The 24,766-nt window shown below is 44.3% G+C and overlaps 2 protein-coding genes across 2 annotated transcripts in view; one reads left to right on the forward strand and one right to left on the reverse strand.

The window, feature by feature from the left end:
• TDRD5 (tudor domain containing 5) overlaps window positions 1–24,766 on the forward strand; it is a 521,267-nt gene that overhangs the window by 196,447 nt on the left and 300,054 nt on the right. The gene's annotated exons all lie outside the window — the stretch shown is intronic.
• On the reverse strand, window positions 14,342–15,226 carry LOC143928154 (BOS complex subunit TMEM147). The gene has a single exon (XM_077452842.1). The coding sequence runs from the start codon at window positions 15,156–15,158 to the stop codon at window positions 14,481–14,483; it is 678 nt and encodes a 225-aa protein (XP_077308968.1). The 5' UTR covers window positions 15,159–15,226; the 3' UTR covers window positions 14,342–14,480.

The raw sequence follows: 24,766 nt of genomic DNA on the forward strand, positions 1-24,766 counted from the left end.
CTCACAGGATCCCCACGCCACCGCTGGGCATATTCCTGATGCCCCTTCCTGGTTCCGTGCTTCAAAGCACAATTATTCCCCAGAAGGAGTTTAAACCACGTCAACTAATTCATCCGTTACTATATAATCCCTCATTCCCACAACAAACACGAGATCAATCAACAAAACAAAACAGTACAAAACCTTATATGACAATTTAATGTGATACCTTAGTCACATCCATTACAATGGCAGCCATTTTTCATTGGTCTGGCCGGTCTCCAGCTGGCGGCCATGTTTGTGTAGCCAGTGATGTCACTGCGGCCATTTTTCCTTAGTCTAGTGAGACACTAGAGACAGCCAGAAACTCAGGAGATGCCAGAGCTCCTCCTCTTACTCCCCTATACTTCTCTTCCTGTTCTGGTATATATGAAATGGACGCCAACATTGGTGTTGCTGGGTCTGAATTATGGTGCTCCTCTGTTTGGTAGGGTGCATCTTTGGGGATCCTTGTGTATCTCCCTCTCTGCTGATAGGTATCCTGGTCATTGGGGTTTCCCTTAGTGGTGTCAAAATTCCTTGGTACTACAGTGTCTTCTTCCTTTATGCAGCCTCAGGGTCACATCTAACCCACTGATGCCCTCATGGAGATGGCAGGTCCCTCGGAACCCCAGCTTGCCATGGTTGTGCTGACGGCGGTCCTTGAGGCATTATTATCCCGGGTGGAAGTAGCGTGTGGGCGAAGACCCGGAATGAAGCGTCCCCCGCCTTCCCTTGCTCAGCAGTATAGTCAGTGTTTATCTGGTGCTCCAGATGGAGTAATCCTTAGGAGTATAGTCTATAGCTGAAATAGCTGGATGGTGATGTATCTATAAAAGGGGAGGGGGGGTATTAAGGGTTAAGAAGGAAGGCAGCCAACCTTCATAGGGTGTCCAGAACTCTGCAAGACATGTAAGGAAAAAACGGGGAGGGGAGGCGCCAACCTGAGTGTAGTATTAAAATGATGACTTAAATAGGATTAGATTAAAAACACAAGATGATAGAAGATTCATGCTCGTCAAAGTAAAGTGCAGTCCTGGCATTCCACATGGCTCTGTGGGTCCCACTGCTTTTTCGGATAGCTGGAAAGGATTGAGCAGCTGGAATGGATCACGGTGTTTCTCCAGGCGCAAAGGAACCAAGCAGCTCCACACATACCAGCATGGACCGTCGAACAGGAAATGATGTCGCCGGCGTCTGATTGGACCTAGGCAGGGCTGGAATCTTGTCAACCTGGGCTTCAGTGATGAAAGGCTACGCGCTTAGAGCTGACTGTTCCTTCTATTGGCCTTCCCCTGCTTAGGTTGTCTCATCTGATTCTGAGCTTGATGCCGCCAGAGACGTGGTCCGTCCAGGGGGGTTTAATATCTCTCTCCTTGACCGATGGTGAGGATGAGTCCTCTGTGCTCTCAGCAGCGAGTGAAAAAGCGCTGGTGGACACACTTATTACTATGTTACAGGAGACTCTAAAGATAGGGGATGTGGCTGACAGGGCCATAGACAGGGCTGTATCCTTTGGTACGCATAAGTCGGCTCGCACGCCAAGGGTGTTTCCTTATCTGCCTTATTTTGATGGGTTGTTACCATTCCTTATAGGTAAACCTAAATCACCCTTTGTGGTTCCCAAACATTTCTCAGTACGCTATCCCTTTGAAGAATCCCTTTTAAAAAAGAGGACTACCCCACCAGTGGTGGACCCCCCTGTTTCCAGGTTGAATAGAGCAACCATGATCCCAGAAGAGGAATCCTCTTCCTTTTAATGACTCGGCTGACAGGAAAGCGGAGGCTGTGGCACGCAGCATGTTTACTTTGGCTGGGTCAGCATTGCGTCCATTCTTGGCCTCGGCCCTGGTGCCACAGACCCTAACTGAATGGGCCAGGCTTTTGCGCCAAGGTCTGGGTAGTGAGCAGGTTCCCACTTCTTATGTTGATTTAGTGGACCAGTTGGTCCATGGGCTACAGTATATTTTGATGCAGCTCCTGTGCTGTCCAAGCTGTCTATTTCTCTGTGGTGATTAGACATGTGCTGTGGCTTAAGAATTGTTTGGCAGACCAAACCTCTAAAAAAGGTCTCATTGATCTGCCCTTTCAAGGTGACTGCCTGTTTGGGGTTACTCTGGATGACATCATAAAGCATGTCATGGGGGAAAGAGTACCTTCTTGGTGAAAATCCTCTTGTTGGTGCAAAGTTGGAGCCAATTCCCGGGTGTAGCCATCTCTTTGCACCAACAAGAGATTTGCTCCAAGCAATCAGTCTTGGGAGCAAAGTGGTTATAACCACTATCTGGCTATTTGGCATTTATAAATTCTGAGAGTGCTGAGCTTCCCTTTTTTGTACAATTAATCCCCGGTTGTAAGACTGAATTTACACTTATCTTGGTCCGTCCAACACCGCCTCCCGTATCCGCCCCAGGGTGAGACACCCAGAGTAGGGTGTCCACAATGCCGTTCGATGCCCATATGGCATTACATCACTGTGTCCCCATTTATCAGATGGGTGTTACATCAATTTTTTTTTTTTTTTGTAATTTCTTACAACTGTATTTATGCTTTATTGTTTGTGTATTTCTTAATTGCTGTATTCAATAAATTTGTATTTTTTTACTTATATTTGCCTAACTTATTGGGTACCGAGATGGTCCTTATAGGTGTCGTGGATATTCCACCACACTCTTGTGCTAATAAGCACCCTTCAATTTAATGATAAAATGCAGCCTTTTGATGATACGTCTCCCCTGGTTCCCCATTCCCCAGTAATCAGATATTACCACATTCTTACGTTCTCATCTCAGCATAGCTTGGTCAACATCTGTCTTCCTGACACATGCATCTGCTTTTATTTACATCTCAACAGGAAGCCACACCCTGGAGGGTTTGCCTCCAACAGCTAATCCCTTCCTAAACAGTTTGTGACCTCACCTCACACATAAATGACCATATAAGGATTTGACAACACAGGATTTAGACAGCACAGGCCATTAACAAATAAGGTCATGACCATGTAACACAGGATAAATGATTCAATAACCAATGACTACAGTTCCTTGTGGATGGGAGATTATCTGCAGGTATACGTCATGGCACCCCAAATATGTTGATCAGGCACACAGGGGGCGACAAGAGCGCAACCCCCCCCCCCCCCAAAACGATCGTTTCGTGCATCACACAGGGGTCCTTCGCTGGTGGATATGTCCTCACTCCACAAACACCTCTCCCTCCAAACAGGAAGTTTACCACTATCTAATAGGTCTCAACCAGCGTCAGTCTGCCCCAGTCAGCTCTTTAGAGCGGGCTGAGGGGTAAAGAAAACTGGGGGGACTCTTATGACAATATATTAAAATACATCTTCATAAAATTTTTCACAACATAGGGCATTCATTTTTTGGAGTAGCCCCTAGTAACCCTTTCCTCTTTCTAATACCTTAACCTGGTTTTATGAACACGTAGATACTTTTTGTATGGATTCATCGCCCCTTTTTTATGAATAAACTGTAATATTTTGATCAATGCATCAGATCACACACCTTCCATCTCTCTTACACTTGGCTTACTTCGGACCATCCCTGGTCAGTTTAGGCAGTGGGACTCGCATGATCATTTTATAATTTATCTTTTCCTTTGAAAGTATGAATGAATGAAATAAATACTTGTATAGCGCACAGTGCGAACTGATTCGCCTCTTGGCGCTGTGGCGAGCTTTGATCATCTGCTAAAAGGGGAAGGTCTTGAGTTTTTTTCCTAAAAGCCAGGTGATTTTCTTCCAGGCGGATGTTGATTGGTAGAGCGTTCCATAGCCAAGGCCCTTGGACAGCGAATCTCCGATCCCCCTTGGATTTATACCGGGCTTTGGGCACGAGGAGGTTTTTGTTGGCTGATCGAATGACTGCGGTTTGGTGTGTAATGATTTATTTTCTCCATTAGGTATTGCGGAGCTTCTCTATGCACGCATTTGTGGGTGAGGCAAAGGGTCTTGAACGTGATCCGATTTTTTTTACGGTTAGCCAATGTAAGCTCCTCAGTGAAGGAGAGATTGATTCCCAGGGTTTTTTTTCCCTGTTATCAGCCTCGCCGCCGTGTTTTGGATCAGTTGTAATCGAGCAAGTTGATATTGTGGTAATCCTATGTAAAGCGAGTTTGCGTAGTCCAGTCGTGAATTAATGATTGTTCCAACTACCACTGCTTTGTCATTCTTTGGGATAAAAGGGATGAGTCTGCAAAGCATGCGCAGCAGATCCACTGACTACTGCTCCTATTTGCGCATCTATTGACATGTGTGCGTCAAAAATAACCCCGAGACTCTTGGCTTTGGTCTTTGGGGAGACAGTCTGCCCAAAGACGGTGGGTGGAGACTAGGAGGTTTTGGTTGCGGGCTTATGATTTGGGTGTAAGATAAGAAGCTCTGTCTTTGATTCGTTCAGCTGGAGGGAGTTAGTAGTCATCCAGTCCCCAATTGATTTGAGGCAGTACTACCATTTTATTTCAACAACGTCTTCACGAGCGCAGGAGAAAATTCTTTCATTGTTTATATTGTCACTGAGAGATAGAGGTCTGTTGGGATCAGTGATCCCTACTATGTTGAAGATGAAGAAGTTGACTTCTAGTAAGAAATACAATCGTACATGGAAAGCGTACATTTCTTGGTGTGAGTCGATTTGGCGTTCATCCTCAATCCTTTACTGTGGCTCGGATCTTAGCTTTTCTTCAACAAGGCATTGAGCAGAAGTTGTCTTTGAACACCATCAAGGGCCAGGTGTCTGCCTTAGCAGTCTTCTTTCAGCGACTCCTAGCCACTCACTATTTATTTCGTACCTTCATTCAAGGAGTCCAGCACGTGGCTTTGCCTGTACGGCCTCTTTTGCCACCATGGAATTTAAACTTGGTGCTATCAGTTCTCCAGAAACCTCCATTCGAGAATATTCGAGAGATTTCCTTACCTAAGTTGTCCCAGAAGGTGGCATTCCTGGTGGCTATTACCTCAGCCCGCAGGGTTTTGGAGTTGGCGACATTATCCTGTCGTCGCCCCTATTTAGTACTCCATAGGGATAAAGTGGTTCTTCCTCCTTGTCCCTTGCCCAATGTTGTCTCTGACTTCCATTTGCATGAGGACATTGTGTAGCCATCCTTGCCGGCTCATCCCAAGGAATTTGCTTTGCATACCTTGGATGTGATTCGGGTGTATCTGGAATCCACTGGAGTCCTTCCGGAGGTCAGATTCACTTTTTTTGGTTATACAAGGACCAAGGAAAGGGCTGACCGCTTCTTTTGGCTACCATACCCAGATGGATCAGACAGACTGTGACTCAGGCCTATTCTATTAAGGGGCATGTTCCTCCTTTCCCTGTCATGGCGCATTCTACACACAAGGGACACAATTCCTCTCATTCTCACTCTTCATCTTTCAGATCTACCCCTGCTATATTTCATGACTAGTAATGAGCTTAACACCCCCCCTGTTTGGTTTGCATCCAGAACTTGCGAATGGGCAAAAAATGTATTCAAGCACCATTAAAGTCTATGGAACACCAATATGAAAAATCAAAAGTGCTAATTTTAAAGGTTAATATGCAAGTTTTTGTCATAAGAAGTCTTTGGGGACCTGGGTCCTGCCCCAGGGGACATGTATCATTGCAAAAAAAAGTTTTAAAAACTGACGTTTTTTCGGGAGCAGTGATTTTAATAATGTTTAAAATGAAACAAAAAAAGTGAAATATTCCTTTGAATGTCCCTTGGGGCTTGGTACTTCTTGGGCCTTCTGTCATCATGCGTCAATATCACAGGTTTGCAAGGCCTGCACTTGCATACCTGCACTAAATTCTATAAGGTAGATATTTTAGCATCTATGGATGCTTCTTTTGGCCTCAAGGTTTTGCAGGCTGCTGTTTAAGAGGAGGGGTTCCCTCCTAAGGGGTGTGTTTTTTTTTTTCTTCTTTAAATATGTTTTATTTCAATGGGGTTCCTGTGACCCGGTTAAGGCTCCTGTGTCCTGGTTAGGGCTCTTGTGGTTAGCCTTGGGTTGTTATGCCCACCCCTCATATTTCTTTGGCGCTGCTTTTAGACGTCCCAATGGTCAAGATTAAGGAGGTGCTGTGTCCGTCGATTAACAAAAGTGAAAATTGGATTTTTGTACTCGCCGTAAAATCCATTTCTCTTAGTTCAACGGACGCAACACCCGTCCCTCTATGGAGTTTTTGATACTTCTATTACTGCTTGCTACTAAACTGAATACCTAGAGCATGGGAGGGGGTTATATACTGACTGAGGTGTTTTTTGTTCTGCCTAGTCCTACTCTTGCAGAGGCGATATAACCCAATGTCCATTGATGAACTCTGAGAAATGGATTTTACGGTGAGTACAAAAATCTAATTTTTGTGAGTAAATGGGTAAACATCCGACTAGAGCTGCAACTAACGATTAATTTGTCTGTCGACTAATCTATCGATTTATTTTTTCAATTAGTCAACGACTATCCGATTATTTTTTTTATTTAAATTTTTTAATGAATCTAGTGTTTTTTTTTGATTAGCTAATTAATCCTTTGGATAACCTTGAGAGTATTGTATTGCAGAGTATTGTATTGTATTGCAGAGTATTGTATTGTATTGCAGAGTATTGTATTGTATTGCAGAGTATTGTATTGTATTGCAGAGTATTGTATTGTATTGCAGAGGATTGTATTGTATGGCAGAGGATTGTATGGCAGAGGATTGTATGGCAGAGGATTGTATGGCAGAGGATTGTATGGCAGAGGATTGTATGGCAGAGGATTGTATGGCAGAGGATTGTATGGCAGAGGATTGTATGGCAGAGGATTGTATGGCAGAGGATTGTATCCCTCTGCATGGCAGAGGCTGGCAGAGTATGGGCTGGCAGAGTATTGCATTGGGCTGGCAGAGTATTGCATTGGGCTGGCAGAGTATTGCATTGGGCTGGCAGAGTATTGCATTGGGCTGGCAGAGTATTGCATTGGGCTGGCAGAGTATTGGGAGGGTATGGAGGGATTGCTGCTTCCATCCGACCTCTCCCCTCCACTGCACAGATCAGTACAGAGAGGGGAGAGAGAAACCGGCGTCATGTCATGACGCCGGTTTGTTTACAAGTGATCGCTCCATCGGAGCGATCACATTGTAAACGCCTGGGTGTAGAAAGATGGCCGCCGCTTTGGACCTAGGCCAAAGCCGCGGCCTCTCCTAAGGCCGAGACCGCGGAGCACTCCGCGATCGCGGCATGTGCGCTCGGATCACGGATCGGTGATGATCCGTTGCACCCCTAGGGACGGCGGCACGGAGGGGGAGAAGAGAGGGGGACGGCGACACGGAGTGCAGCGGTAGATACTAAGCACCTCCACCACTGTGACGCATCGACTCCCTGCACGCACGTCAACGTATTAGTGGACGTAGTCGATTACGTTGACGCGTCGTGGCAGCTCTATATCCGACGGGGATTAGACCCACGGAAAATGGTGATCCTGATTGGTTAAAGACCTCATGCACACTGGACATTTTTTTACCTGCTGTTAGTGGACGTAGTCGATTACGTCGACGCGTCGTGGCAGCTCTACATCCGACGGGGATTAGACCCACGGAAAATGGTGATCCTGATTGGTTAAAGACCTCATGCACACTGGACATTGTTTTACCTGCTGTTTTGGGCATGAGATATTTAACTGTCTCTAAAATCCCCTGCCTGTTATTGTATATGTGTTCATGCATTTATCAGCATTTTTTGGCAGGTGAGTTTAGTGGCATAAAAAAACCCTCTGCCAACTTGTGTGGCAGAACGATCACTGACCGCTCCTAAACTCTGCCATATGCAACTTTCCAGCATTTAGCAGGGTGTTTTTTGTTTTATTTTTTATTGTTTTTTTTAAGCAGAGAAGCTGGCTGCCATGTCCTTTTTATTTATTTATTTTCTTAATTTTATTTATAATAGTCTAGAAAAACATATACATAAAACTATTTTTCAAAAATAAAAAATTTGCATGTGCGTAACCAACCAAACACTGCCATGAAGACCAAGGAACTCTCCAAGCAAGTAAGGGACAATGTTGTTGAGATGTACAAGTCAGGGTTAGGTTATTTAAAAAAAAAATAAAAATCTTTGACGATCCCTAGGAGCATCATCAAATCTATCATAACAAAATGGAAAGAATATGGCACAACAGCAAACCTGCCAAGAGACGGCCACACACCAAACCTCATGGACCAGGCAAGGAGGGCATTGATCAGAGAAGCAGCACAGAGACCTAAGGTAACCATGGAGGAGCTGCAGAGTTCCACACCAGAGACTGGAGTATCTGTACATAGGACAACAATAAGCCGTACGCTCCATAGAGTTGGGCTTTATGGCAGAGTGGCCAGAAGAAAGACTTTACTTTCAGCAAAAAAACAATATGGCACGTTTTGAGTTTGCGAATAGGCATGTGGGAGACTCCCAAAATGTTTGGAGGAAGGTGCTCTGGTCTGATGTGACTAAAATTTAACTTTTTGGCCATCAAAGAAAAAGCTATGTCTGGTGCAAACCCAACACATTACATCACCCAAAGAACACCATCCCCACAATGAAATGTGGTGGGGGCAGTAGCATCATGCTGTGGGGATGTTTTTCAGCAGTTGGGCTGGGAAACTGGTCAGAGTTGAAAGATGGATGTTACTAAATACAGGGATATTCTTGAGCAAAATCTGTACCACTCTGTGTGTGATTTGAGGCTTGGATGGAGGTTCACCTTCCAGCAGGACAATGACCCCAAGCACACTGTTAAATCAGCACTTGAGTGGTTTAAGGGTAAACATGTAAATGTGTTGGAATGGCCTAGTCAAAGCCCAGACCTTAATCCAATAGAAAATCTGTTGTCAGACTTAAAGGGGAGGGCCAGCTGAATTTTTTTTTATTTTTAAGTCAGCAGCTACAAACACTGTTTGTAGCTGCTTTAATAAGCAGACTTACCTGCCCAGGGTGCCCGCGATGTCGACCGCCCAAGGCCGACCCGTCCCTCAGCTCTCGGGTCCCGGCCCTGCCATTCTATCTAAGGGAAACAGGCAGTGGAGCCTTGCAGCTTCACTGCCAGTTTCCTACTGCACATGTGCGAGTCACGCAGCGCTGTGTGAATGGGGAGCGCTGTGTTCTGGGACACACTATTCCCAGAACACACAGCGCCCCATTACCCAGAAGACAAAGTGAGGAGGAGAGAAGACTGAAGATCACTGCGGAGTAGGAAGAGGCATATTAGGACGATCTGCCTAGCAACAGGCATTTCTGGTAAGTTTAATAAAAATAAATTCAGATTTTTTGCAACATTTTAATGTAGTTTTGTTTTTCAGGGTGGCCCTCCACTTTAATGATTGCTGTTCACAAGCGCAAACCATCCAACTTGAAGGAGCTGGAGCAGTTTTGCAAGGAGGAATGGGCAAAAATCCTAGTGGTAAGATGTGGCAAGCTCACAGAGACTTATCCAAAGCGACTTGGAGCTGTAATGGTCGCAAAAGGTGGCTCTGCAAAGTATAGACTTAGGGCGGTGAATAGTTATGCACATTGACCTTTTCTATTATTTTGTCCTATTTGTTGTTTGCTTCACAATAAAATAAAATAAAATAAATAACAATAAAATAAAAAAAAAATCTTCAAAGTTGTGGGCATGTTCTGTAAAATCTGAATATCATCAAAAAGCTAATTTTTTTTCAGTAATTCAATTCAAAAAGTTAAACTCCTATACAGTGCCTTGCAAAAGTATTCACCCCCTTGGTATTTTTCGTGTTTTGTTGCCTGACAACCTGGAATTAACAACATGCATTGTTTGAGGATTTGCATCATTTAACCACTTGCCGACCAACTCCTGTACTTTTACGTTGGCAGAATGGCACGGCTGGGCAAAGTAACATACCTGTACATTACTCTGCATGCCTGCCACAAGCTCTCCGTCTTGATGTCCGCCCGGTGCCGGCGATCGTGTCATGGAGCTGAAGAACGGGGAGATGCCGATGTAAATACAGCATCTCCCTGTTCTACCTGGTGACAGGACATGGATCGTCTGCTCCCTGTCATTGGGAGCTGTGATCAGTGTTGTCACTGCTAGCCCACCCCCCCACAGTTAGAATCGCTCCTCAGGACACACTTACACCCTCCGCCGCCCCCTAGTGGTTAATCCCTTCACTGCCAGTGACATTTTTACAGTAATCCATGCAATTTTATAGCATTGATCTCTGTATTAATGCCAATGATCCCAAAAATGTGTCAGAATTGTCTGATGTGTCTGCCATAATGTCGCAGTCACGATAAAAATCGCTGATCATCGCCATTACTTTAAAAAAAAAATAATAATAAAAATGTCATAAATCTATCCCATATTTTTTTTCCCCCCCAAAATGTTGAATACGTATTGGTCTAAACTGAGGGAAAAAATGTTTTTTTTTTTTTAGGGATATTTATTATAGCAAAAAGTAAAAAATGTTTTTTTTTTTTTTTTTAAATTGTCACTGTTTTTTTGTTTATAGCGCAAAAAATAAAAAACGCAGAGGTGATCAAATACCACCAAAAGAAAGCTCTATTTGTGGGGGAAAAAAGGGCAATTTTGTTTGGGAGCCACGCCGCACGACTGATTTGCAAAAAGTGCTCTGGTCTTTGGCTTAAGTGCTTAATTTACAGAACATGCCCACAACTTTGAAGATGTGTGTTTTTGTTAATTGTGAAGCAAACAACAAATAGGACAAAATAAGAGAAAAAGTCAATGTGCATAACTATTTACCCCCCCAAAGTCAATACCACCCTAGAGCCAGCTTTTGCGGCTATCAGAGCTCAAAGTCGCTTTTGGATAAGTCTCTATGAGCTTGCCACATCTTACCACTGGGATTTTTGTCTATTCCTCCTGGTAAAACTGCTTCAGCTCCTAGAAGTTGGGTGATTTGCGCTTGTGAACAAAAATCTTTACGTCTGACCACAGATTTTCTATTGGATTTAGGTCTGGGCTTTGAGTAGGCCATTCCAACACTTTTACATGTTTCCCCTCAAACCACTCAAGTTTATCTTTAGCAGTGTGTTTGGGGTCATTGTCCTGCTGGAAGGTGAGCCTCCGTCCTAGCCTCAGATTACACACAGAGTGGTACAGGTTTTGCTCAAGAATATCCCTGTATTCAGCACCATCCATCTTTTCCTTAACTCTGACCAGTTTCCCAGTCCTGTCTGCTGAAAAACATCTCCACAGCATGATGCTGCCACCACCATGTTTCGCTGTGCCTCTCTGATTAATGCCCTCCTTGCCCTGTCCGTGAGTTTTGGTGTGCTGCTGCCTCTTGGCAGGTTTGCTGTTGTGCCATGTTTTTTCCATTCGGTTATGATAGATTTGATGGTGCTCCTAGGGATCATCAAAGATTTGGATATGTTTTTATAACCTAACCCTGACTTGTACTTCTCAATAGCATTGTCCCATACTTGTTTGGAGAGTTCCTTGGTCTTCATGGCAGTATTTGGTTAGCAGTGCCTCTTGCTTAGGTGTTGCAGCTCCTGGGGCCTTTCAAATGCAATGACAGATCATGTGACACTTTGATAGCACACAGGTGGACATCATTTCATTAATTATGTGACTTCTGAAGGTAATTGGTTTCACCAGAGCTTTTTATGGGCTTCATAACAAAGGGGGTGAATACATACGCACATGCCAATTATCATTTTTTATTTCTAAAAAATAGTTTTATGTATATATTTTTCTAATTTTGCTTCACCATCTTAGACTATTGTGTTTTGATCCATCACATATAATTCAGATTAAAAAAAACATTGAACCAAAGGCTGTAATGAAACAAAATAGGTAAAAAGCCAAGGGTGGTGAATACTTTTGCATAGCACTGTATTTTATATAAATGCATTACACACAGAGTTATATATTTCAAGTATTTATTTCTTTTAATTTTGATGATTAGTGAAAACCCAAAATGTAGTATCTCAGAAAATTTTGACTATTGCATAAGACCGATAAAAGAAAAAAGATTTTTAATACAGAAATGTTGGCTTATTGAAAAGTATGTCCATGTACCATATAGTATGCACTCAATACTTGGTTGGGGCTCATTTTGCATGAATTGCTGCATCAATGGAGCGTGGCATGGAGGTGATCATTCTGTGGCACTACTGAGGTGTTATGGAAACCTAGGTTGCTTTGAAAGCAGCATTCAGCTTGTCTACATTGTTGGGCCTGGTGTCTCATCTTCCACTTGACAATACCCCACAGATTCTCTATGGGGTTTAGGTCAGGTGAGTTTGCTGGCCAGTCAAGCACAGTGATACCATGATCATTAAACCAGCCATTGATACTTTTGACAACGTGGGCAGGTGCCAAGTCCTGCTGGAAAATTAAATCCGCAGCTCCATAAAGCTGGTCAGCAGAGGGAAGCATGAAGTGCTCTAGAATTCCCTGGTAGAGGATTGCGCTAACTTTGGACTTGATAAAACACAGTGGACCCACACCAGCAGGTGACATGGCTAACTCATCATGGACTGTGGAAACTTCACACTGGACCTCATGCAACTTGGATTCTGTGCCTCTCCACTCTTCCTCCAGACCTTGATTTACAAATTCAGTGCAAAACTTTCCACATTCCATGATGATTTGGGGAGCCATGTCATCTGATCTGCTGGTGCTGGTCCACTGTGTTTTATCAAGTCCAAAGTCAGCGCATCCCTCTAGCAGGAAATTCTAGAGCATTTAATGCTTCCCTCTGCTGACCAGGTTGATGTAGATGCTGATTTAATTTTCCAGCTGGACTTGGCACCTACCCACTGCCAAAAGTACCAATACCTGGTTTGATCTTCATATCGCTGTGCCTGACCTAAACCCCATAGAGAATCTGTGGGGTATTGTCAAGAGGAAGATGACAGACAACAGACCCAACAATGTAGACAAGCTGAAGGCTGCTATCAAAGCAACCTGGGCTTCCATAACACCTGAGCAGTGCCACAGGCTGTTTGCCTCCATGTCAACAATGCATTCATTCTTCCAAAAGGAGCCCTGACCGAGTATTGAGTGCATACTGTACTGTACATGGGAAAAAATTTCAGTAAGCTAACATTTCTGTATAAAATATATATATATTTTTTTTTTCTTTTCTTTTTTTTTGCCACCTCAGTGAGTTTATACAGGAGACTTAATTCACCTTAGAGCTCATCTTTATCTCCTTCCAGTTTACACATCATCGTGGCTTATTTATTTAAATATTTTCCTTGTTTACTTTCCTCTCTTCTTTTCCTTTTTATTTAAGAGTTGAAATACATCCGAAAACAGGTAAGGCAAGATATCAGACCCCGCTACCTGTTGTTCTTTTTAACCTAACCACCATAGTTATTTACCTTATTCTACTCCTAGGTGTGTATATTGTTTTTTTGTTCTACCCACTTCACCCCTCCCCCACCCCCCCTCCTCTCTATCCCACCCCCACCCCCCAGCACATAGGAAGACACACTAAACAAAAGAGTACATAACAAGAGTAACTAGGAGAAATCTACAGACTGAAAGGCACGCGTTCTATCTCAACTACTTATAGGGGAATCCCCAATTTCACCAGTCCGGAGCCCCATATCCTTTCGAACTTCTTACTATTGCCCTGCTTAATAAAAAAAACCCTTTCATTGCCAATTATTTTCCTTATGTTAGCCAGCCATATTTCAGGTAATGGGCTACAGTGTGACTGCCAGTTTTGGGCAATTAACTTCCTTGCCTGGAAAAGGCATCTAGTAACTGGTGTAAATGTATTTTTAGGGATTTTATATCCCTCCGGTATAGCCAACAAGCAAGTCCTCACTGTTGCTTCCAATGTCAAACTGAAAATTCCATTTATATGACCTATAACCGTGTCCAGTATCTAAAAAGTTTCGGGCACCTCCAAACATATGGATGAAATCTCCAACCTGGCCGCATCTAGGACACTGATCATTATCTCTCCACCCCATTTTAAACATTTTCCTGGGTGTATGATATACCCGGTGAAAAAAGAAAAGTTGAGAGGCTTTCTGTGACGGAGAAATAGAAACCTTGGTTCCCTGTTCCATTATCCAATCCCAATCAGGTATGGACACTGGGCCCACATCCCTCTCCCATTTCCTTTTACTTTTAATCATACCGTTTCGATCTAATAATTTATCCCCCAGCCTAGTATATAAGAATGAGATCAGGCCTTTAAGCGTGTCTCGAGACATAATTTGGGATAACACCGGGATCTGGATCAGCTGCACCTCTTGGAGTCTAAATTGGGCCTGGATTGCATGTCTGACCTGGAGATATTTATAAAATGAACGGTTCGACAAGGAGAACTCAGACCTTATTATATATAAAGTTTTTTTTTTTTAAGCAAATTAATTTAAAACAAAACACGTATAAAGTTTTTTTCCCCCCCTCCAGAGCGCTTCGGCATTCGCCTCCTTCACAGAACAGAGACAGCGCAGCGGCCGATTGGCCAGAATTAGCTTATTCTGCGGCTTCTTCAGTTGCCGTGGACAAGACTGACGAAGAGGGTGAGACAGCTTAAGGACAGGACACCGGTGACCACGGCTTTCAGGAGGAGAGCTGTCCAGCTGCCCAGCAGGAAGATGTGGACGAAGCAGTCCATGAGGAAGGCTTTATACATGCTGAGTCCCAGGAGAACCGTTACGGGAAGACGGAAGTGAGTAGGCAGGTCGTACCGCGTCCACATCCATACAAGAGCGGCTACGGCCATGTAATGAACCAAACTGATGTTGGAATCGATGCTCATCTGGATGTATTTCCAATCAAATTCAATTCCTCGAGCACCAACCCACAGAGGTAGACATCTAGACATGACGAGCTCTGCGGTCGCCCATCCCATGGCTGCCACCATTATCTTATACTCTCCTTTCCCGGCATTCCTGGACATCACTAAATGCAGCCCCAGGAGGTCCGCCAGGTCAACCGTGGCCTTCATAAACTCCCCGATGAAGTCGTACGCTCCCACCGCTCCTTCCCATGTTGGGAAAAATGTCGCCAAGAAGAGCATCTTGCAGAGTTGTACACAGAGGTAGGTGGCTCCGGCCTGCACACATCTCCAGAAGGCGTTGTACTCCGACAGGCCGCTGCACTTGTAGGTGATGAAATAAGGGAAATAGGCCAGAGCGAAACAATTCCCGAAATGGAAGAGCGTCATGGCGACCCCTCGCTACAGCCCGTACCGGCCACCGTCCCCTCCTGTCGCCTTCCGTCCCCCACTGCGCCTGCGCCGTCCCCTCCTGTCACCCGTCCCCCACTGCGCCTGCGCCGTCCCCTCCTGTCACCTCGAGAACTCAGACCTTAAATCCGCAAATGACTTAATATGTGAACCATGAAACATTTGCGCCAGTTTATGTATCCCTTGATTTACCCATTCCTTACATCTTTAAACTTTAAATAGCTCATCCAGATTCCTATTATCCCATAGGGGGGCCAGCACGGATACCTTCTGGTATCCCAATAGGACCTTGACTGTTTTCCAGAGTTTAGCAATCTGAGTAATCTTTGGGCAATGCATGTTGAACGAGTTTGCCTCAAGCGCTTCCATAAGCGTATTATGTGGACATCCTAGCATTAATAACCTATGACGGGGACTAGCTTCATTCATTGCTATTGCTCCAGATAAATGTTGCAACTGAGCCGCTAGATAGTAGAGTCTGGGATATGGAATCGCCAACCCCCCCTCTTCCAGCTGCAGGGTCCGCAAGCTAATCCTCGGCGGGCCCTTTTTCCATATAAAGAGTCTAAATAAGGATTCTATTTTCTTAAACCACTTTTCCCCAATCCATAATGGTGAATTGTGGAGAAAATACAAAATTTGAGGAAGCCCTACCATCTTAACCAAATTGCAGCATCCCGCCATCGAAAGGGGGAGGCGACTCCAAATATCGGACTTTTGTTTTAACTTTACTAGGAGTGGGGATAAGTTATCTTCCAGATAGGAATTTACATCCCTAGTAATCCACACCCCCAGATACTTAAACTTCTCCACTTTCTTCAAGTTCACAATATCCTGGGGAGCATAAGTAAACCCCCTTTCCAATGGGAGTAAAGCGGATTTATCCCAGTTAATAGTTAGTCCTGATATAAGACCAAATTCTCTAATCATCTTCATTGCCACTTTCAATGAGGTTTGAACATCCCCTAGGAAAAGCAAAACATCATCGGCGAACAATGCGATTTTTTTTCCTCCGACTGTCCTCTCCTAAATCCCTGTATGTCAGGGCTGGCCCTAATGGCAATGGCCAACGGTTCCACTGCCAAAATAAACAGAAGGGGGGAGAGGGGGCACCCTTGTCTCGTGCCTCGTTCCAGCAGGAACGTCTCAGAAAGCTCGTTGTTAATTTAAATTTTCGCTCTTGGGTCTGTGTAAAGCAGTTTTATCCATTTAATAAAGTTTGGTCCAAACCCAAATCTAATAAGAACTTTAAACAAATATACCCATTCGAGGCTGTCTAATGCTTTGGCTGCATCCAAGGCCAAAACTGCTCTAGAGCCTCCGTTGTCTACCGGAATCTGAGCATTCAAAAAAGGTCTACGGATGTTAGTACTGGTAGATCTATTCGGGATAAAGCCCGACTGGTCGGGATGGATAAGCTTATGGACACTTCTTTTTAAACGTGTTGCGAGCACTTTTGCTAAGATTTTTACGTCCGACCCCAAAAGCGAGATTGGACGATATGAGGTCGGGTCCATAGGGTCCTTATCCTCTTTAGGGATGACCACTATAGTGGCTTCCGACATCGAGGAGGGCAAGGTTCCACACTCCAAGGCCTGCCTCAATGTCTCCAACAGTTGTGGCAACAGGATCTCCCCATATCTCTTATAGACCTCGATTGGTAATCCATCGGGACCTGGTGCTTTTAAATTAGGCATCTCTGCCACTGCTCTTTGAAGTTCCTCAATAGTGATTGGGGCCTCCAATACTGCTAAATCTTCTGCTGTTACAGTTGGCATATTTAAATTCCCCAGAAAAGCAGCCGTAGCTCCCCCTTCACTCCCCCCTTGGGATTTATATAGTAAACTATAATAGCGATAGAATGTATTATTAATAATGGATGATTCAGAGGTGGTCTCTCCCTCTGGAGTCCTAATCGATAATATCGCTGGGGGGGCCGTATTTACTTTAACCAGCAAAGACAATATTCGTCCCACTTTCTCTCCCTCCCCAAAATTCGCTTGTTTCTGCAATATGCGTCTATCAATCTTACGCCTGGTAATTATCTTATACTCTTGCTGTTTGTCTAGCCAAGCTTTCTGTGTAATAGGATTCGGATTAGTAATATACTGTCTTTCTGTCGCTAGCACCGCCTTAATGACTTCCTCTTCTTGTTTTTTCATCTCAGCCTTATTTCTAGCAATTTGTTGGATAAAAAGACCTCTTAAAAAAGCCTTTAAAGAATCCCAAACCACGTTCGCTGATGTTGTACCCGTGTTAATGTAGATAAACTCTTTTAACTCAGTTGTCACCCGATCAGTATCCTTCATTAATTCCAACCATGAGGGGTCAAATTTCCATTGCCCAGAATATTGTTTCTTACCTACACAAAGTGTCAATATTAGGGGGGAGTGGTCCGAGACTCCTCTCGGGCCATATTCTACCTCGTACACTCGTGGCAACGCACTACTATTCACCAAAGCCATGTCAAGTCTCGATAAAGTGGAGAAAGATGCTGAGCAACAGGAATATTGTCGCTCCCTCGGATACCGGGTGCGCCATGCGTCGCATAGGCCAACTTCATGTAGGAAGCGAGCTAGCCTCGTTGCATCCCTCACTATTGATGTATTTACAGTTGGGAATCTGTCCAAGGATTTATCCAGGACTTCGTTAAAGTCCCCTACTGCTATAACAGGGATACCGGATTTATCTATTACGAAAGATAGTAACTCGTATAGAATCTCCAATTTAAATGGGGGAGGGACATACATGTTGGCTATCACGTAGGGATTATTTTCAATTTGGCAGTATAAAAAAATGTACCTACCATTTGCGTCTATGCGACTATTATAGCAGGAGAACAAGACCGCCTTATCAATAAGGATGCTAACCCCTCTTGCATAAGTTGAAAATACGGAATGGAATTGGGTCTGGAATTTCCGACCTTGGAGACACCGAATCGTCTCACCCGTTAAATGCGTCTCCTGTAGACACAGTAATCCGGGTCCTTTGCCCTCTAAGGCTGACAAAACCACATTTCTTTTGGTCGGGTCTCCCATACCCCGCACATTCCACGATATTATCTTAATTCTTTTCGCCTGCATCACTACTTAACGACCTATAAATTGGGCAGTTTTAACAAAAAAAAAAAAAAAAAGGTAAAAAAATATATAAATATAGTAATATAAAAAAGCCTTCCCCTTTTCCCCTTAACTTTACATTCGTGTATCCTATATAATACATAATATTTTCTCCCATCACCCTCTGGATAGTGCATCTCTGAATTTGTGTATCCTTGTATTATTTTTATTGTTATTCCCTTACCACACCTTCCCATCCCATCTCTCCCACCCCCCCTCTTACCAAACTCCCACCCCCCTGCCCCATAGGGCTACCCCATAGGGCTACCCCCTAGGGGTACACTTGTGACCTTCTTACAATACTCCCACCACTTACCCATACCAATCCTACTGAGTGCTTTCACCCAAAGTCTACACCCACACATGGGGACCCTTTGTCCCCCAATACACATACCTACTTGTATTCCACACTCCCTTGCTGCTCAACCCCTACCCCACTCCTACTTTGTGCACAGTACAAAATATAGAAATTTGCCACGAACTTACCCCCTATTCATATCCACCCCCTCCAAAAATATGTACCCCCGAATCCCTTGAAATCCACCTAACTGCCCTGTAATGTGTATTTATAGGTCCTTTTTATTTTCGTCTAACCATTGGACTGCTTCCTCTGGCGTATTGAAAAATAAGGTCCTTCCTGATGCAATCACCCTTAGGCGAGCTGGATAGAGGAGCGCATACTCTAACTTATATTTAATCATTTCTCGCTTAACTGGTATAAATTCGGCTCTTCTTTTCTGAAGGTCGGGGGAGAAATCAGGATACAAAGAGACCCTAGCCCCCTTGAACCTAATATCTCCCCTCATTCTGGCCTCCCGCAGTAGGGACACTTTATCCTGGTAGTTAAGAATCTTAATCATTATAGGTCTAGGGCGCTCCCCCATATGGCGAGTTTTTACCGGGGTACGATGTGCCCGTTCTATTGCAAATATCTGGGTGAATGTTGTAGCCCCAAAAAGTTGTCGGAACCACCCCTCAAGAAAACCAATCAAATTAGTCCCCTCACAGTGTTCAGGGAGGCCTAGCACCCGGATGTTGTTTCTTCGATTCCTATTCTCCATCTCGTCGAGTTTATTCGCTTGTGTAGTGACTATTTTTTTGAGTGATTCAACTTCCTGCCTCACAGGCCTCAGCTCATCCTCTATCACGCCCATGCGTTCCTCAAGCTCGGTAGTCCTTAATATAGTCCTATTCAATTCCTGCCTCATAGACAGTAGTTCCTCCTTTATATATCTTAGCTGTTCATCAAAACTGGATATCGAATCTTTACATTCCTTAATTGCATTCAAAATGTCTCTTAATGTAGGCTCCTCATCCAAGTTGCCCGGCATCGGTAAATGGGAGCTGGTTAACTTTGCTTCCAGATTTGTTGTTACTATTGCTGGTTTACCTCCCCCCCTCCCTTGTTGCCACCCAATTTAGCAACTGATGGAGTGGGGGGGTTGGCCAGAGACTGGCCTTGACTCCTTCTATCGGCGGAAGAGTTTTTAGTGTCTTTATTGTGTAAATTTACCTGCTGAGAGCTTGACTTGCTGGGTGAGGCTGGGCCAGAATGAGCATAGCGCTCTAATTTTGCCGCCGCCGCTGAAGCCATTTGGTTAGTTTTATCCTTAGCGGCGCGAGTGATTTGTTGACCCTCTGAGGGTGTTTGCTCTTCAGGAGATCTTTTTCTCGACATAGTTAGATTAAATACCCACGTAATAACCCGCCCTGCAAGTAATCAGTTTCCACTTACCAACTGATCGAGCAAGGAAGAGGTAGTATATCGCGCTCTATTGCATTAAATTTGTATTTGATTTTAAAGCGCAGAGGAAGAGAAAAAAAAAAAAACAGGAAAAAAAGGGGGGAGACAGCAATGTTTTAGCGTCTCCCCTAGTGTAAGTGACACTCACTCGCTTATCAATGGAAACAATACTGATTAACAACCAGCCTCAGCAAATTACCCTTCAGCAAAGGATTCGCTGCTATATAATAAAGTATTTATATTTGTATACACCTGCATATACTCAGAATAGGGCAAATCAGGTCAAGGGTTCACTTCAATGGTAGTTAGAAACAAGAAAAAAAAGGGCACTTATCTCAGTTGCTAGTTCATAGCAGCATAGTATTTCATAGATCCATAAGAAGAGAGTATACAGGGCATCCAAGTCTTCCTCTCACTTCCCCACAAGATATACTACTGGTTAAGCAGGCAGCGCTGTCACTGTAGTTTCATTTCATTTCATCTCATATCGCGATCCACGCCAATAAGCGTTAGCCGACCAGAGCTTAGAACGCTAGACACTCCATCCGACCGAATGTGTCAGCGCGCCAGGTTTGAACAAGGCGAAAGGAGGAGCGCAGCGGTGTTGCGAGAACACAGGAGCCATTCGAGATCTCGCGAGATCCTCAGCGAGATTCTCAGCCCCTGTTCCACCAACAGCTCACCGGGAACAGCGGGCTCCGCGCTCCAGCAGCCGACATCGCAACTCCAAAGGCAGCAAGCCACAGCAACTCAGGTAAGGGATAACTGCCTGAGCATGGAGGCCACCAAAGAGCAAGGTAAAGGAAGTCCTTTAGGCAGTGTCGGATAGCCCTGGGGATGAAGGATCAGAACGAGGATCACAAGCTTAGGCAGGGTGAAGAGGGGGAGAGCCGCACCATACTCTCACTCCTCACTCGTACTCACTCCCATTCACATCCGGCCACGCCCCCCATATCTTCTCTAAACTCCAACACTACTGTATAAAATATTTTTAGTTTTTTTATTGGTCTTATTTGTAATATTCACATTTTCTGAGATACTGAACGTTGGGTTTTCACTAGCTGTAAGCCATAATTGTCAAAATTAAGAGAGAAATGCTTACAATATATCACTCTCTGTAATGCATCCACATAAAATATGAGTTTAACTTTTTGGATTGAATTACTGAAATAATCTAACTTTTTGATGATATTCTAATGTTATCAGATGCACCTGTATATTCACCTATTTAAAAACAATCTGTGCAGTCGCTATACACAATTATATCACCCTATGCTAGTCAGAGTTTAAAACTATGCTTGTCTTCTTCTAACATACCTGTAGGCCGTTTCGCATTGACAGAAGCATGCTGGAACAACTGCAAGTGCTTTGACTCAGTCTCCTCTCATTTTTTTTTTTAAAGATTTTTATTGTAGTTTTATGACATACAGACATAAAACAAAAGGTGCAAACAAAAACAACACCGATAACAGAATGCTCCTAATCCAGAATATCATGAATATCCAGGCAGTGTGCAATAATTTTAAGCTAGATATTAAATCTAACAGTGGATATACACATCAACGGAGGATTAAGCGATACAGTTTTTAATCCTGGGCATAACAGAATTTCGTGTTTAATACAACACTCACAAGGTGAACCCCTGTCATCGTAGTACAGGGGAGAGGGTCAAGGAGCTAGCCAGCCAGCCATCTTCCCCATATTTTGTGGAAAGGTTTAGGCCTCTTACGGATGTCAAAGTTAGGTTTATATAGAGGCAGGGAATCATTGACAAGTTTCAGCCACATATTCCAGGTTAGGGTCACTGACCCTTTCCACGTCAGCAGGAGGGACTTCCTCGCATAGAAATAGAGGATGCAAAGTAGTCTCTTAGCCTGAGGCTGGACAGCGTGGTCACCAAATACGGCCAGCAGAGAGTTTTTAGGGTGCAATATATTTGGAAAACCCAGTGCAGAAGATGTGAAGGAGCTTATGTCAACCCAGAAGTCGTGTACCATTGGACAAGTCCAATGCAGTAAGAAAATCAGCAGTTTGTCTGCAACTGTGGAAGCAGTCAGCAGAGGGGGTTAGTCCCATTTTATACAGTCTAGCAGGGGTGAGGTGTGAATGATGGAAAAACTTTTGTTGAATTACCCTGTCCCTCAAGGAGATTACAGAGGTTTTGAACATATCACGGAACTTGGACCAATCCTCTTCTGTAATGGAGATATCAGAAGAAGGCCCACCTCTCTTGAGCCCTCCAAAACGTAGGGTTAGTTCCTGTCTTGAGAGTGGAGTAATACGTGGATATACATTTCGTCTGGTCCGGGTCTCCCTAGGATTGGGCAGAGAACCAAACTGAGTACGTATAGCATGTCCGGGTTGGTAATAGTAAAATATGTATGTCGATGGAATGTCAAAGTCTGCAGTTGAGAAAAGGATTTCAGACTCTGGGGAGTATATAGATGACGTAGTTATTTCACTCCCTTTGATGTCCATCTGATGGGGTTCAGGTATAGAACATAACTCCTTAAAGTTAGGGTTGAACCACAAGGGACTGTTGGGGGAGGTCTGCCATGAATCAGTGGACATTTTTGCAACTACTGTTTGGTCTAGGGAGAGGGAGGTTTGGATTATCGACATGCCCAGTCCAGGTGGTGTGCATCCCCTATAGACAATGTTGTGGAGTGTCTCAAATGAGGAAACTATGGCTCCTTCAGTAGTGGTGCAGGCATTATACGTTATGGTGGAGCCAATAATAGATGTTGACCAGCTTGGATGCTACGTAGTAAAGGTAGAAGTTAGGAAATTCCAGAACTGCCATATGAGAGTGGAGGCGCAGAGTTTCTAGCGCAACTCTAGGGGACTGCCTGTTCCACGTTAACACAAAACAGATTTAGTCAATGATTTTACAGTAGTTTAGCGAAGTAAGTCATCTTAAGGACATTGGCTCTTCCCATGAGATCCAGTGGCAGATCTTTCCACTGTTCATTCTGTGTCTTTTAGTTGTAGCAGTAGGGGGTGTAGATTATTGGCAATATACAAGGATAGTGGTAACTGATCTATAACCCCATGATATTTAAAAGAGGTAGTGACTTGCTGTTTAGAGTTTAAGTGAATCAGCGGGAGTACAGTTTGATCTAGTGAAAATAGTATAGATTTATCCCAGTTCACCCGGAATCTGGAATAGTCACCAAACGTGTTAACTTCAGACAAGAGATTATCAGGAGATGTATGAGGGTCTGCTAGATAGACTACAGTATCGTCAGCATAGAGAGATGTACGCTCTTCAATGTATTTTATAGGAAGACCCATAATAATCAGAGAGCTACGGATCCTTACAGCTCCATAGCCAAAGCAAATAGGAGGGGTGATAAGGGACACCCCTGCCTTGTGCCTCTTGTAATCGGAAAGGCCTCAGTGACCTGAGAGTTAATTCTCAGTCGGGCAAGCGCTGTTGCATGGAGTAGCCGTATCCACGCTATGCGTCGAGGGCCAAACCCATACAGTTTTTTAATTGAAAATGTATACTTTATTTTTCAAGAAAATATACAAAAAACAAATACTTTTAACAGGGTGCATTCCACTTTGTACTGCGACGCAGCGCATAAATACACTACACAATACAGTTCCAAGCATACAAATAAATTACATTCATCCTGCGGTATGATGCCTGATGTGTTGCGCAGAGTAATGGTACCCTGAAACATCACATCATGCATGACGCCGCATTACAAAAACATGTCAGAAAAATCAGGTCATAATGTCATAGTCAGATGGCCTTTCAATGAGCAACAGGTGTGATTGGGGGGAGTGGAGAAGGTGGGGTAGGGAGGGGAAAAAGAGTTCACAGGCCCAAAGCTTTATTGAACTGCCAAGGGATACATAGTGGGGGAAGGGGAAATCTTCAGACCTCCTCTTCCTCCTTAAAGCGGTTCTTCACCCTAAAGGGGAAGTTCCGCTAATCTAATCCCTCCCCCCCTCCAGTGCCACAATCGGCAGCTTTCAGCTGCCCACTTCCGGACAGACCGCCGCAGACCCCCCGCAGACGCCCCCCCCCCCTGTTGTGCTCTGGGAAACACAGTTCCCAGGACACAGCGGGGGACCAAAAGACGCGCAGCGCGACTCGCGCATGCGCAGTAGGGAACCGGGCAGTGAAGCCGCGATGCTTCACTTCCCGATTCCCTGGCAGAGGATGGCGGCGGGTCAGCAGCAAGACGAGCGATCGCTCCTCATCTGCCGCCGACATCGCAGGACCCTGGGACAGGTAAGTGTGATTTTATTAAAAGTCATCAGCTGCAATATTAGTAGCTGCTGGCTTTTAATATTTTTTTTAGGTGCAGAACCACTTTAAAGTCCAAGTTATAGTCTCTGTGAACCAGTCTACGACAGTCCTCGATGGACATCCTCTCCCTCTGGTGAATGTGGCGCTTTCTGGCACACCATACAGCATTCTTAAAGCAGCACAGCACCCACCAGGCACCATCAATGTCCTCCTGTGAATGAGTTCCACAAAAGAGTCCGTTCAACACACCAAAGTGTGTGATAGCAGTCTGTGGAACAAAGTCTTTGAGATCAGGTTCCAGAGCCCTCAACAGGCCCTGTGCAAAGGGACACTCCCAGTAAACATGCAGAGCAGTTTCCTCCTGGATGATGCAAAAGGGGCAGTGTCTGTATCTGCACAGGTTTCTGGCATGCATGAATGTCTTGAGTGGCAACCCCCCTTGGATTGCCATCCATGCCAG

Source organism: Lithobates pipiens, unplaced genomic scaffold (assembly GCF_037356315.1).
Source record: "Lithobates pipiens isolate NorthernLeopardFrog02 unplaced genomic scaffold, aLitPip1_a1.2 Scaffold_23, whole genome shotgun sequence".
In the NCBI taxonomy this organism is placed as follows: Eukaryota; Metazoa; Chordata; class Amphibia; order Anura; family Ranidae; genus Lithobates; species Lithobates pipiens.